A 16,767-nucleotide genomic window follows, 5' to 3' on the forward strand; every position below is an offset into this window, starting at 1 on the left:
AAATAAATGTAATTCAATCATAGAGAAGACCAAATTGAAGATCACATTAAATTAATATTTTTCAAAACAGAGTTGAGAAATCAGAAATAAAAGAAGTATTTTTATGAGGTTAAAAACCCTTTTTTACAATAGGTATGCGTAATGTTTTTTCAGTCCTAAAAACTTTTTTTTCAAATAAGTATTTCAGAACAATAGGTAAAACGTAAGAGAGGATTTATGACACAACTAAAATGTAAATTACATGAATAAAGTAGAAAAGTTTTTACTGCTGATTTGTTTGGAATTATATTTCAATTACATTTTTTTTATTATACAATAAATAACACAAAGAATTCATGCTGCAGGCAATCATTTATCTGAAATTACATTTCAAATTTATACATTTCACTATAAAAGTAATAATGGAAGACAAATTGCAGTTAAAAAAAGAAGATAGTTCGTTTTTTTTGTCAAGTTTAGAACTCTAAGAACCTAAATTCTTATTGGTAAGTTATATGCATAGCCATGCTTTTGCTAGCATGTTTGTTTTCATTGTCTTTTTTCTTTGATTTAGTTTGATTACAAATTCTTAGACGAAAGAGAAATTTTGTACAACCTGGTGCAATGATTTGAATATTTGTTCCATTTCCTGGAAAGTATCAAGCGTAGCTTCGTTGAAGCAGAAAGGCAAATTTTCTTTATATTCTTCATTAAAAAAGCTTATTTTCAAAACAATTACTACACGAAAATATATAATGACTTATAACCTCTTCTTAAGAATACTTCAAATGTTTCGTGCTTTGTTACATATTTCCGATTTCGGTTTTACGGCGGCTAGTGGAGGGGGTAAGTTAACACAATTCTACCTAGAGGAACTCTAGCCCCAACATTGTCCAAAATCTACTTTATATGGGTGCAGTATATTCGTTTTAATTTGTTCAAATTTGTGCAACCAATTTCAAACCCTAAAAATTACCCCCTGTGCGGTAAACACCATGGCGGGGCCAGCGAAACTTTGCACAGGTGAATTATTTTCGTCTCAATTTGTTCAACTAACTTCAACCCTTAAAAACACCCCCTGTTAGGCAAACCCCATGTCGAGGCCAAAAAAACGTTTCGCTGGCCCCGCCTTGGTGTTTGCCTAACGGGAGGTGTTTTTTAAGGGTTGAAGTTCGTTTCACAGATTTGAACAAATTAAGAGAAAAATAATGCACCCATATAAAGTAGATTTTGGACAATGGCGGGACAAGCGGTACTTTTCGCTGGACCCGCAATGGTGTTTGCCTAATAGGGGGTGGTTTTTAGGGGCAAAAGTTGGTTGCACAAATTTGAACAAATAAAGGTGAAAATAATGCACCCATATAAACTAGATGTTGTACCATGTCGGGGCCAGCGGTACGTTTCGCTGGACCCGCCATGGCGTTTGGCTAACAGGGGGTGGTTTCTAGGGGCTGAAGTTGGTTGCACAAATTTGAATAAATTAAGATGAAAATAATGGACCCATATAAAGTAGATTTTGGACAATGTCGGGACCAGCGGTACGTTTCGCTGGACCCGCCATGGTGTTTGCCTAACAGGGGTTGGTTGTTAGGGACTGAAGTTGGTTGTACAAATTTGAACAAATTCTGCACTAAATATTTGGCCGAAAAAAAGTTAAACGCGCATGATCCCCGTGAAACTTTCATATATTTGGAGCATTTCGAAGAACTTTTATCCCATCTTGCGCATCAGCACCGTGATTCACGGTGACAACAGCCGTTGTGTTCTCTTCGTATATTGTTCCTAAAAATGCCAGGAAAAAGGTGGTGTTTTTGAGAAATTTTTTTTTTTAGACAAAATCGAAATAGCTTACCATTTTACCTCTTTTTACCTTTAAAATTGTTATAATATTGTTTAAAATGTATAAAAGACGCTATGTTAATTAAAAAAACGTGTCTTCTTATTTTCTAAGTAATAAGCATATTGTATTGGCACTAAGTTTTCAATGTGAAATAACACTTCCTAAACAATAATTTAAAATATGTAAAAAAAACAATTTAATTTTATTTATTTAATAACCTTAATGATAAAAAACATTTTCTGCTATAAGAAAACATCTATAAAATACACAGTGTTCAGTTTATCTAATTGTTTTATAAAACTTTTTTCCTCAGTTTCAAATTAGGAATAAAATTTCCTAAACAATAATTTGAAATATGTAAAAATAGTATATTGTATATCAAGGCCGTACGCCCTTGATACACACTATATGTTTTGTCCTACTTTCCGTGAAAACGAGATTTTGAAGCACACAAGGATGATTGGTGTTCTTGAAAATTTGAAATTATAAGTGAAAGGAAGAAATAGCATACTTAGCAGAAGTAATGACTGTAGGGTACAACGATGTAATTTTCTACAGATAAATTTATGTTTCTTTACTGGGTGTAAAGTTTATGTAGCGGGCGTAAAGTTTCATGTGGCGGGCGTAAAGTTCCATGTCGGCCCGGTGGCGCAGAGCGCATGTGCGAACGCCGCATGGGCTGGGAGCGGTCACATTACGCCTGCGTCACGTGCATGAATGGCGCGTCTTCAAGGGGGGTCGGACAAAAAAAAATTTATTTGCATTTTACCTATTTTGTTTCATCTATTTCATTTTGAGCATAAAATACTTATAAATCACAAAGAAAAAGTATTTTGTACAGTGTACAGAGCCCTTTCGGAAAATTATCGGGGCATATTTTCGTGCAATTAGGGCATTGCCTAGAGACCATGTAATCTAGACGATCTTTTTAAGCCCTAATCGGGTGCCCGATTATGCCTTTTATAAATAACAAATTTTTCAAGTAATATACGAAATTATTTAGGTGTACATTTCAAAGAAGGAGCACTGCCTTCAAAATTGAATAGTATCAAAACTGAGCTCAGGGACATTTCTGATTTGAATGGGTATTTGCCTGGGAGTGTTGGTGGGTAGACAAGCGCCGCTTGAACTAAAGGAATCAATGAAGGGTAGAAGGGGGCTGCGAGGAAATATGGCTCGCACAAGCCCACGCCAAAATAGCTTATACGTGCAGAACTCCCACTTTCAGACCTTTTATTTCTTCTAGTTATATGCAGTATTATATTTCGAACAGACCTTGGGAGAAATAATTTCGAAGTCATGCTAAATACTGATGGAGGTCGACGTGGGTTGGTCCAAATTGACACGTGCGATATATTGTCGTTTCATTTTATAAACCCATAGTGCGAAAATCCTCGCCATATATATTTTCATTCATTCATTCACTACTCCATTTCATCTCAGTCGCGATTTTACAGAATTAAAAAATAGCTTTATTAAAGAAAAGCAAATTTATATCCCACAATTCCATCTCCCTTCAATCAAAGATATTATAAACGTTTATAATATTTTTGCTTCAGTAATTCAAATAAAAAATTTTATTCTGAAAAAAAATTTCATTTTACAAAAAAAAGTTTGGCCTCATTAAAATTATGAATATGAATGCCTTTTATAATTCCAAACAATTTGTACTGTAATTATAATTGTTTCAAACGTTTCGGCGCACAATTGTGGCCCTTATCAGTGAATTTTATTAATTTTTTATTAATAAAAATTAAAATGCAATGAATTTTTGTTAGTCATTAGAATTTATTTCTTGAAAGTAGTGGGTTCCCAAAATCAAACTGTCACAAAACTATTAAATAATTAAAAAAACATTGTAGCTAAAGAATTCTTCTAAAGTTTTTAAAAAAACTAATTTTTCCACAAATTTTTCGGGACGAATAGACGCAGCCTTTTCAGAAACAACCAAAAAATTGCATTTACAAACAAATCGTTGAATTTCAACCTACGGGGATGAATTAGCAACCAAATTTTTGAATTTTTTAACAAAAAATATCAAATTTCAACGACAAACAGTTGCATTTTTAATCGGCCGTGGCTATGTGTACCAAAATTTCGTTATGAGTAGCCAGCCAGATTTTTTCGGTACGAATATCGGGACTTGGAAAAGGGCCTATTTTTAACGAAATAACGGCACAAATAGCCGGATTTTTTCAGTACACATATACAATGCCTTTTTAAACTACTAATTGCATTTTTAAGTTAAAAAGACATTTTTTAAATGCAGCTGCGAATTTTGAACACAGAAAGATGAATTGTCAACCAAGAACTTTTCCACCAAAAAAGATGAATTTTCAATCCTGAGGGACGAATTTTCTATCAAAAAGTGAGAATATGAAATAGAACAATCAAATTAAAATAAAAGATCACTTTTTAACAAAATAGTGAAAATTTCAACATAATAATCAAATTTTTCATAAATTAGTTGAACCTTCAAACGAAAAGATTTTAATTTTACAAAAAAAACAGTAGAATTTACCCAAAAAAGATGAAATCTCGACGGAAAGTTTAATATTTTACATTTCAATCGGTAAGATTTAAACTTTATATAAAAATAGTTGAATTCAACTGTACCAAAAGAGATGTATTTTCAGCAATAAAAGAATTTTTATTAATAAAAGTTTAGCTTCAAAAAGTTAAGTTTCAACCAAATAGTTAAATTTTCTACCAAAATAATGTAATATTTTACCCGAAAAATATATATTTTCAACAATAAGGTTAATTATTAACTAAAGTGGTGAATTTTAAACTAAAGACGATAAAAGATTTAGAGCGATAAAGACAAAATTAATGGAAAATGTCAAATTCTTAAACCAAAAAGATTAAATTTGTACAAAATAGTTGAGTCATCAACCCGAAAATATGGATTTTTAATATAAAAGTTGATTGCCAACTAAATTTTTCAGTATCAAAGCCAAAAAGACGAACTTTCTACCAAATATACCAATTTTATATTTAAATCATTTCTAATTAAAAAAGATTAATTTTCAAGCAAAATTAGAGTAGTTAAATTTTTAGTTAAAAATTAATTTTTAAGTCAATGTCTTAACAAAATAGTTCATATTTCAACCAAAAAATGATTTTTTAACCATATAGTTCAATGGTTGTTATTTAAACAAAAAACGATTGTAATATATAACAAAAAGCAGTTGAATACATAACTGTTGAATCTTCTATTAAAAGAATAGAATTTTATATCTGAAAATATGAAATTTCAAATGAAGGATAATTTTTAAATACAAACGATCAATTATTCAAACAAATGGAATAGTTCAATTTAAATTTTAAACAAATTATTTTTAATAACAACATAAAATAATAATTTTAAATAAAATAGTAGAATCCTCAATCGAAACAGATTCATTCATAACCAAGCTGTTGCATTTTTAATAAAAAAAGATTAAATTTATACAAAAAAGATGAATTTTCAACAATTTTCAACCAAATATTTGAATTTTAAACTAAAAACAGTTCAATTTACAGTACAAAAATTATATTTTTAATCAAAAAACAAAACGAATTTTCAATAAAATATGTAGTTAAATTTTCAACCAAAGAGATGAATCTTCAACTAATAAAATGAGTTTTTAACAAAGTAATTTAACCAAGCAGTTGAATTTTCAATCAAGGAAATTCATTTGAACCCTTTCCCCCTTTGTCAAAAATCGTACCAAACCCCCCCCCCCTCCACACACACACACACCCACTCTCATGCAATGTGACGTATTATATATCAACATTCGCTGATAATAATCGTGCTTCGCTCTCGATTTTTATATATATTTATCTTTATATATTTTACTCTAAAAAATCATATAATCACACAAATTTATTATATATGTGTACACACCTGTGTACACATTTTCTGATTTGGATTTGCTTAATCTTCATTAAAATGTCTCTTAAATTCTTATACGAGAATAATATAATATTGTAGTCTTTAATTCATTATTATTTTTTTATAAAATAAGAATTGTTATTATTATTTTTTTTTAACTTCTCTGTGTTGAAATTTTGTCACAGGCTTATACTGCCCAATATGTCGAAGGCTTTTTTTTTGGTTAGAGTTGGATTTTTATTTGATCATTTTGCACCGGGCTGTCCCGGTATTAGTCACGGACGCATTTTTATAATGCAATCAAGTGATCTGATGAGAGCAGTCTGCCCAGACATATTGGACAAAGCCTGGTTTTTACCCCATCATTGACGGACTGGGTTGCAGTCAAGTACACGATGGGGGGACCAACAGCTTAAGGCGTGACTCACTCGGTAGGGGAAAGGAGCAGTGTGTGGAAGGGATAGAGATTTTTCAGATTGATCCAGAATTCTCGTGTTATTTAAGTAAATAACACGTTCGTTGCGCAACACTGCTCGGACCCAGGTTGCTGATCAATCTCTCTAGCAATCACCCCAAGCGAATAACCTCACGAAGTCGTTATGTAAGGTTCCCCACTTGGATCCATTAGTGGCCAAGGTCTTTTGTTTCAGGCGTCATTCACTCTACTGACACTCGTTTTATTAACTCTTTGCCGCCATACTTTCCTGTCCTGACATACTTCTCTAGCTTCTTTTATGACCATGCATTTTTTCATGCAGGCTCTCGTGTTTCTGTGACTTCTTATGTCTCTTCTAACTAGGGTCTCATTCACACATTCTAACCATTCTTTCCGCGGTCTACCTCTGGGCACGCTGCCATTTACTTTACCTTGATACACTTGTTTCGTTACTCGTTCATTTGGCATTCTCTCAACATGTCCGAACCATCTTAACTGATTTCTTTCCCATGTGTCTACTAGCGTCTCTTCTACATCACATTCTTTTAGAATTATCTCGTTACTTACTTCGTCCATCAGGGTTTTCCCGCATATTATGCGCATGAATCTCATGTCAATTGCGTTAATTTTACTCTCATCTTTTTCTTGATAAGTCCATGTCTCGCTACCGTATAGTACAGTCGGTACAAATATAGAATTATGTATTGCCATTTTAGCTTTATTTGATATATTTTTACTTCTGACAAGGGGACCTGCTCTACCAATAACCTTCTTACCTACGTTTATGCGTCTATCTAATTCCTCATCTATCTTCCCGTCCCTAGTAAATAAGCTGCCAAGGTATACAAACTTATCAACTTGTTCAATTCTCTCATCATTTAATAAAATATTGCATATCTTATTATTATTGTAAATCTTCGATAGACTCTGCCATAACAACCTTATCATCTGCGAACGCTAACCCACGTACACTTACTGTTCCGAGATCCACACACTCTTCGTCGAAGAGAGCCATTCTTAAACACTTGTCCATAAATAATATAAATAACCATGAATACATAACGCATCTTTGTCTAACTCCTTGAATAATATCGAAATAGTTACTCAGTTTCCCATTCACTCTTACACTCGCTTTGCTATCTGTATATATTGTTTTTATAGCTTGTAGGAGCTATCCATTGACTCCATACTCTTTGAGGACTTCCTAAAGTTTACTTCTATCTACCTTGTCAAAAGCTTTTTCTATGTTAACAAATGCACAGAAAACATTTTTTCCTACTCTCAAACTTTTTCTTTTATTTGTCTTAAGCTAAACATTTGATCCGTACATGACCTTCCTGGCATAAACCCACTTTGAACTTCCCAAATCTTTGCTTCTGTTATTTTCATTACCCTGTGATTTATTAAATTAGTTTATCATACACAATATGCATTAATTAACATTTTAGTTTTCGTGCCTCGCTTTGTTTGGCTAAAAATTAGAATTTTCGATTTATCAAGACCAGTTTCAATGATTAAAAGAAAATTTTAGTTCTGCCAGAAAAAGAATGAGGTCGATTTTTCAGATCTTATTAAAAGAAACGGTTGGTTTCCCCCCCCCCCTCTTTTTTTAATGTTGCATAGTTTAGCTGGAAAATGGAATTTTTTATGTTTTGAAAAACGTTATCATATGATTAAAACAAAAATTATGCTTCTTGTAAAACAATGGTCTAAAATAAATATGTATGTCACAGCGTTTTTCTTGAAAGTAAAATTGTTGAATTTTTCAAGAGCGTTATCACAATTAAAACGAAAATGCGGTCTAAAGTTTTGTGGATTGTTTTGAGATTAATAATTTTCCATATTTTAATTTTTTTTCGTTTCTCGCATAGTTTTTCTGTAAAATGTAATTTTTTGATGTTTTAAAAGCGTTATCATGATTGAAATAAAAAATATCTGCCTATAAGTAAAAGAATTGTCGAAAATAGGTATGTAGGTTTTTTTGGGATCAAAAACTTTGCTTTTTATCATTTATTTTTTATCTCCTGCAGTTTTGCTGGAAAATAAATTATTATTTTTACAACGAATTTTCAGTGGATAAAACCAGAACAGGAGAAAGTTATCATGCCTACAAATTAGACACGACAGACTTCACACAGAATTTTTGTAAACAAATATTTTTCAAGCTCATTGGGTCTCAAAACGTGGAGATTTTATGGAAAGCGAATAAGTCAATTTTTTCATAAAGTATACCTTCGCATTAGAGATCATACTTAAGTTAAAAATATAAAAGTGCAAGTCTATTTTCTAAGCAAAATTTCCATTTTTCTAATCTAATATTTTAAAAGGATTAAAAATCAACTTCAATGATAATCACTGATCAAAAAAAATATGTCTTCGGCAAATGCGACATATCATTTCCGAAGTACTTTTCAATGCTGAACACGAATCTGACTTCCGTTTGTTGCTATATCAGGTCTAGTTTAATAGACATTTTCAATCTATAACGATTTCTGATATATTCTCAAGAAACTGAAATGTGCAAAAAAATGGTTGAAATTTCAGTCCACTGTAATTCAGGATATATTTAGTTTTTTGACATAAATTTTAGCATAGATCAATTTGTTTTTATTTTTCATGAAGAATAATTATCTAAACAAAAATTTAATTCGGATTATCTGTTACTAAGATATCTTGAAAAATGTGCACCCTTATTTTCCCTTCCCAATAATTTGTACTTAATACTGTTCTTGGCATCAGAAGTTCAATTGTAGAACATAAGACTAGAACGATCACTCACATTTTGTTCGTTTCTGAATTTCATATGGTTGTGAAGCATAAGCTTGATCAACCACATTGTTACTTGTTCATGATTTTCATACAGTTTAAAAACATAAGTTTTTTTCTGAATTACATGCAGTTCTAATACATGATACGATCACTCACACTTCATTCATTTCGGAATTTTTATACAGTTGTGAATTATAAGCTTGATCAATCACATTGTTACTTGTTTATGATTTTTATACAGTTTTGAAACATAAGCCGATCAATCAAATTGTCATTTGTGTTTGAATTTCATGCAGTTCTAAAATATATAAAACGAGCACTCAGATTTCATTCATTTCGGGATTTCATACACCTGTGAAGCATAAGATTGATCAATCACATAGTTACTTGCTTATGACATACATTCAGTTTCAAAATGTGAGGCGATCAATCACACCATCTTTTTTTTTAATTTCATGCAGTTCTAAAACGTAAGAATGTCGATTACATTGTCACTTGTTAATGAATTTCATACAGTTTTGAAACATAAGGCGATCAATCACATTGCTATTTTTATCTGAATTTCATGCAGTTCTAAAATATAAGAAGATCTGCATGAAATAGTATGAAATTCAGAAAAAAATAACAATGCGATTGATCGTGATATATTTTAAACACTATATGCAATTCATAAACAAGTAACAATGTAATCGATTAAGCTTATGCTTCACAACTGTATGAAATTCATAAACAAATGAAATATGAGTGATCGTCTTACTATGTTTTAGAACTGCATGAAATTAAAAAACAATTTGCAATGTGATTGACCACCTTATGTTTTAGAACTTTATGAAATTTAGAAACAAATGAAATGTGAGTGAACGTCTCATGATCCACAATTGAATATCTTATGCCAAGAACACTATTCTATACTATAGTATAGTATAGTACACGTTTCCGGAAAGTGAAAAGAAGGGTACATATTTTTCAACATATCTCAGAAACAGATTATCCAAATAAATTTTTCTTTCCAGATAATTATTCTTCCTGAAAAACAAAAACATTTAAGTGTATTGATATCGCTAAAGTGAGACATTCACAAATTTGGTTAAATAACTATTTTTTTTTAAATTAACTGCTCTAACTGAAAATGTAACTATAACGCTTTTCTTAGAAAATTGATCTTTTTTATTGGAATTTATTTATATTTTTCTTTTTTTTGGTTAAAAATTAATTTTTTAAACTGCAAATTAAAAAATTCAGCATAAAAATCAACTAATTTGTAGAAAAATAAACTGCTTTGTAGACATTTTTTGTATTAAAATTAATTTTGTACGAAAATCTAACTATTCCATTTGATGTTAAAAATTGATTTTGTTCCATTTAAAAATTCAACTATATGGTTGAAAATGTACGTAATTTGTTGAAAGTATTTCTTTTTGTGTAGCAAATTAATCTTATTATTTAAAAACTCAACCATTTGGTTCCAAATTGATCTATTTTCTTGGAAATTCATCGTTTTGGTTGAAAATTCAAGTGCTTTACAAAAAAGTCTTATTTTTGACTTAGAAATTCAACATTTTGGATTTAGGCGAACTCTCTTTGAAAATTTGTCTGTTTGATTTGAGAATTTATCTCTTTCGTACGAAAGTTAGTGTTTTTTTGTTAGAAAATGAAACTGTTCGGTTGAAAATGAATCTCTTTTGGTTGCCAATTCAAATATTTTTTATTTAAATTTGAAATATTTTCTTAGCTAAAATATCGGCCATTACATTTTTTGTTGAGATTCATCCTATTTGGTTGACGATTAAACGACGTGGTTGTAAGTTGAACCATTTTCTTAAATCATAAGAAAAAGTGAGATTTTACCCCCCAAACATCTTATATTATTTTTGGATAAACCCTGAATAAAAACGTGAAGAAAATTTAGTCCGTAAAACTTACGCGAGAGCGGCGGGGGGGGGGCAACTCATAGACCCTGTGGAAGGGGGTAAGTGGTTCAAATATTTAAAAAAAATTATCTGAAATAGGCAGAATAAGCGCACTTTGTCTGCCCGCGGAGCGGCAGTAAAATAGCACTTTATTGTACTGCGACGAGCGGCACGTAAAGCAACAGCAAGTAGGAAGAAGTGGGTGAATAGCAAAATAAAAGTGAAAAAAAAAGAGTGGGAAGAATTAATTTTAAAGTAACGTTTAACTACGACGTGGATTTTAAACTTCCAACGTCACCCCCACGCGCGTACCGACGCGGTAAAATCAAGCGTTGTTTTCCAGAAAAAGTGCTTTTATTCTGCCTATTTAAGATAAAGTATCGTATGCACCACAGCCGTAAAGTTGTTTTATGCTCAGATGCCGTTTACCGTCCTAGCCTTCGGCTCAGACGTTAAATTCTGTAATTATTGTACGTCCTCTTAGGATAAGAATGTAAGAAATACATTTTTTATTTAATTTTTCAGGTACGATATTAAACAAAGAATAACATTTTTCAATATAACTTGCGTCTCTGGAAGAAATTATTTAATTTTTACAGATTTAATAACATTCTTTGATGAAAACTACCATTGTGTGCTGAAATGTTTGAAACCATTGAATTGTGTTCAATTTACGTGGCCCTAAAGACAATAACGATAATCTACATTCTGAACAAAATTAATTATTGGAGATCAATAGAAATTACCCAGTGATTATTACCAATTATAATAATTCAGACACCCTACCAATTTTTTGGCTTATTTTTAATTTCCGTAGATTGCAGACTCGTCTTTTAAATTTTTTTGAGTTAGCAAACAAAGTTCACATAATTGTTCAAACACACGGTGATAACATATACTTCTGATGAGTGTACACTCTGGGTAGCGATATGTAAAAAATAAGTCATTATGTCTGCCTTATTTGGAGAAGAAGGCATTGAGATGGGAGTATGAGTACTCAACGTCCTTGTGGAGAGCCCCATTTTCCAAAAGAGACAAAAAAAAGTTAGCAGGTTGCCATTTCCGGAAGCGGCACCGAATGTAGGAGTATAATATTAAATAGGATTAGCTCGTGGTGAAACCACAAATATGGAATAATGGAATAATTAATGTTTACACTCATTAATACTGTTTACCAAGTTTCTACATTTTATTTCACATTTTATTTAAATCCAATAAATGCTCTTTGGGGTCGTTTAAAAACTAGGTCAGGCGATTCTGAACAAAATTTATAGAAATTAAATTCAACCTAAACAATTGTATTTTTGACCAAACAGTCAAATTTTTAAGCAAAAACACGAATTTTCAACAAAGTAGTTGAATTCTCGAACAAAAAGGATAACTACAACATCGTTGAAGTTTTAACCATAAAGATCAATTTTCAACAAAATAGTTGAACTTTACAGCAAAAGGATCAAATTTTCAAAAAAAGGTGAAATTTTTACTAAATAATTGAAATTTTGACCTAAAAAAATGAACTTTTAATCAATGATCGAAATTTTAAACAAAAAAATGTAACTTCAACGAATAACAGTCGAATTTTCAACCAAATAGTTAAATATGGAAGATAAAGACCAAATTTCTAGAACACAGGTCAATTTTCCATCCAAAAGCACGTATTTCCGGTCCAAGAAGAGAAATGTTCAACAAAGAAATGCAACTTTCAACCAAGTAGTTGAATTTTCAATAAAAAAAGATTCATTCTCAACGAAGAATATAATAGTTGATATTTCAACTATGAAAAAAATTAAACCAGAGGAATTCTTAACGAAAAATGTAATACTCGATATTTCACCCAAAAATTGTTGCAATTTTCAACGTAATTGTAATTTAACAAAAAAACATGCATTTGAAACAAAATCGTTTAATTTTCAACTAAGAAACATTAATTTTGAACTAAAAAGTATCATTTTTAACCAAACATCTAAAAATAATACATTAGCAACCAAAAATGGAATAGTCCTCAATTTTGAACCATTAAAATGAATGTTGCACTTTAGCCAACAACAAAAATTATTTCGCAAGCAAAAATGAAACAGTTCAATTTTCAGCTAAAAAACTAATCTTCAAATATAGTTATCTTAAATCAGTAAAATAATTTTGTAACAAAGTTAAAAAAATTTATTTCAGCAACAAAAAAAATAATTTTCAACCAAAGAGATGGATCTTCAAATATCAAAATTAATTTGTGAGAACTTAGTTCAATGAATTAGTTGAATTTTCAATAAACATTATTTATTTTCTACAAAAGAAGTCAATTTTACAGCAAAATATACATTTTTTAAACTAAATAGTTGCATTTTCAGCTAAAACCGATTAATTTGCAACCAAAAATAAACTACATTTTCATTTTTTTTAATTGAACTAAAAAACGAATTTTCGTATAAATAGTTCAATCTTCAACCAATAAAATTAAGTTTTAACAAAGTAGTTTAACTTTAAATCATGATTAAGTTGAATTTTCAACAACAAAAAATATAAATTCTCAATGAAAAATGTAATAGTTGAATTTGTAACTAAATAACTATCAATTTTCAGACAAAAATGGATTAGTTACATTTTTAATTAAAAAAGTTAATTTTAACTAAAAAAGAAAACTATTTTTTAACAAAATAGTATAATCTTCAACTTTATAGTCGAATTTTTAAGCAAAGGAGGTCAATTCTGAACCAAAAATTTAATAGTAGATACATTTTTCAATTTACAAGAATGAAGTTTTAGTGAAAAATAGTTGGATTTTCTTAATGGGGTCTATTAATATAGTTCGCAATTTAAGAGAAAAAATGGGAGGAAACGGGTAAAAGAGGGGCATAGGGGAAAGAGTACGAAGTGTGTACTTAGACGCGTCGCTATAGTACAATAAGATAACTATTTTCATTTTTTCAAGTCTATCAAAAAATTGTTATTCATATTTCTATTTTCCATGTGAGATGACATATACAGACCCAACGCTTAAAGTGTGACCTAGATTTTAAATGGCCTCTTTATAATTTTTTAAATAGAGACACTAGCAAAATTAGTTCTTGAAGATACTTTATTTTGAAAGTCTCTAATCTACTTAATTTCGTAATTCCTTATATTTTATATTAAGGCACAATTTTAAATATGTGTCTGCAAATTGATTGGAAGCAACTACCTTTACCAACCGTTCAATTCAAACTTTGCAAAGAATCCAGTTTCGATATAAAAAATACAAAACTAACTACTTTCAAGATTTCTCTTATCGTTTTATATTCTCTGATCGAGATAAAGTAATTGTACTTAGTACAATCACATTTGGCCGTTTCCTATCCACTACGTAATTGTAAAATTACAAAAACAGTTCATATTAAAAATACCGAGAAATATAATCAACTCAGTCGATATAATGACTAACACTTGCTGCAATGACACCTAATCATTAAATTGCACACTTCTCGCAATCTTGAAAATCAGAGATTATCATAATTTCCAAAAGTAATTAATTTTAAATAGAGAAACTAACAGTTTTTAGTTATAAACTTTAATGTCCTGTTTAAAGTTCAATATCAGGACTTTGAACATTTCAGTATTTTTTGTCCACACTCGGATTCAGCTACCAATTAATCTAATTGACTTTCCTCAAAAATTAAGGCTTGTTGGGAGCACTTCGAGGTCTTTTGGGTGTCACGTATCTAATAACGAGAAAAACAATCACTATCAAAATGACAACAAGAGCCATAGAGATGCCCAGCCAGATTTCTGAGCCCTCGCTCATTTTATCGAGGGCGACTTCTTGGAGAGCCAAAGTTCCAGGAGGAATCGTTGGAGTCTCACAGGTTTCTTGAACGATGATAGGTAGGTCGTGTTTCTGAATTTCTTTCCCTTTGCATTTTATTAGCTTTTTCATCAAATCCTCCCTGTGGGCCTGAGGTAGCAAAAGAGAAAGGGTCCATCGAAGAGGACTGCATTCTTGGTACCAGGATGGCAAATTTTGCAAGTGGAGGGTCACTCCACCAGCTAAACTTATTTCTCCGATCACTAATCCAGAGAACAAGGTAGCGAGAAAGGTCCACTTGCAAATATGAGCAAATAAAAGACAGATTAGATGCTGGAAAATTAAATAGAGAAGTCCTATGGCGAGGTAGTTCCAGAGAGTTGTGAGAGTCTCGTTTAGACTTGTCATGGCAAATGCTGGCGCCAAATATGCAATGTAAACCATGCACCAGGATGGAATACTGCACAGAAGCTGAAATTAAAATTTCAAAGTTGATTTCAAAAGAGAAAATATTCTTGAGATTTAATAATTTTATATAATGCCAGGACTTATTTATAGCGTAACGCTCCCGAGTTTGTGACCGGAAAGTCCGAGTTCGTTTCGTGCTGCCGGCAATTTTTTTACATTTACATTTGATTTCATTCTATTCATACTGAATTTTCAAGAAAATAGTTGAATTTTTCATAAATAAAGATTAATTTTCAACTAAAAGAGGTTCAACGAAAGAGATGATTTTTCAAACAATGGTCGGATTTTCAAATAAAAAAGATTCAACTTTAACCACAAACAGTTGCACTTTTACACAAATAGTTGAATCTTCAAGCAAGAACTTTTATAAAAAAAAAATTAACTTTAAATCCAGAGGGACACATTTTGTATCGAAAATGCGAATTTGGAATAAAACAGTTAAATTTTGGAAAAAGGATTACTTTTTATTAAAATATTTGAATAATAAAAAAATAATTTTCAACAAAAAAATGCTCGAATTCTTAATCAAAAAAGCCTAAACTTCAACCTAAAACAGATGCATTTTCAGCCAAATAGATATCAAGCCAAGAAGACGAATTATGTAGAAAAAAGTTGAATTGCCGATTGAAGGTGATTATTTCTCAACGAAAAATATAATATTTGATACTACAAGCAAAAACAAAAATACTTTAATTTTAAATAAAATACAGTCGAAATTTACTAGAAAGATATTTTGTTTTAAATAAAAAAACAGTTGAATTCAAATAAAAAAGACGAATGTTCAACCAAAACAGTTGAATCCTCTACCAAAACAAATGGATTTTTAAACGAGCAGTTGCACTTTTAACCAAAAAAGATCTAATTTACACCAAAAGAGATGAATTTCCAATCAAGAAAGATTTATCATTCAAAAGAGAAAAAGGATGTCAACCAAATTGTTGAATTTTCAAGTCAAAAAAGCAAATTCTCTATCAAACAAGTTGAATTTTCTACGAAAATAATAGAATTAATTAAAATAATTAAATTTAGTTAAATTTTGAACTAAAAACGGTCCATTGTCAATCAAAAATGGAATAATTAAATTTACAGTTCAAAAAATTGATTTTCAACAAAAAAGATTAATTTTAAACAAAAAAGTTAAATTTCCAAACAAAAAGATTGATCTTAGGTAAGCAAATGAATTTTTACAAAGTAGCGTAACCAAGAAGTGGAATTTTCAATCAAGAATTAATTTTCTACCAAAATAGACAAATTATCAACAAAATATGGAATACTTACATTTTCATTAAAAAAAAAATTAATTTTGAACAAAATAAAAAACGAACTTTCCTCAAAAAATTTCAATCCTTAACCAATAGAAGGAAATTTTAATAAATTTGATTTAACTTTGAACCATGCAATTTTTTTTTAATTTTCAACCAGAAAGACGAATTCTCAATGAAAAATTTAATAGTTGAATTTCCAACTGAAAGCTATCAATTTTCAGAAAAAAGATGGATAAGGTAAATTTTCAGTTAAGAAAATTAATTTTCAACAGAATAGTTCAATCTTCAACCAATGAGTAAAATTTGTAACCAAGAGGAATTTACAATTTACAAGAATGAATTTTCAACGAAAAATAGTTGGATTTTCTTAAAATAGTTAAATTTTCAGCTACAAAAATTAATTTACAATAAAAAAATAATTGAATTTTTAAATAAATAGTTCAAT

General features: G+C 30.3%; 1 protein-coding gene across 1 annotated transcript in view; it reads right to left on the reverse strand.

The window, feature by feature from the left end:
• Nucleotides 1–13,523: 13,523 nt before the first annotated feature.
• Nucleotides 13,524–16,767, reverse strand: part of LOC117177488 (ATP-binding cassette sub-family G member 8) — a 52,952-nt gene continuing 49,708 nt past the window's right edge. Inside the window, exon 6 of the mRNA XM_033368218.1 lies at nt 13,524–15,060. Coding sequence (XP_033224109.1) covers nt 14,461–15,060 — 600 coding nt within the window. The 3' untranslated portion in view covers nt 13,524–14,460. The remainder of the gene's footprint in view (nt 15,061–16,767) is intronic.

Source organism: Belonocnema kinseyi, chromosome 7 (assembly GCF_010883055.1).
Source record: "Belonocnema kinseyi isolate 2016_QV_RU_SX_M_011 chromosome 7, B_treatae_v1, whole genome shotgun sequence".
NCBI classification, from domain to species: Eukaryota; Metazoa; Arthropoda; class Insecta; order Hymenoptera; family Cynipidae; genus Belonocnema; species Belonocnema kinseyi.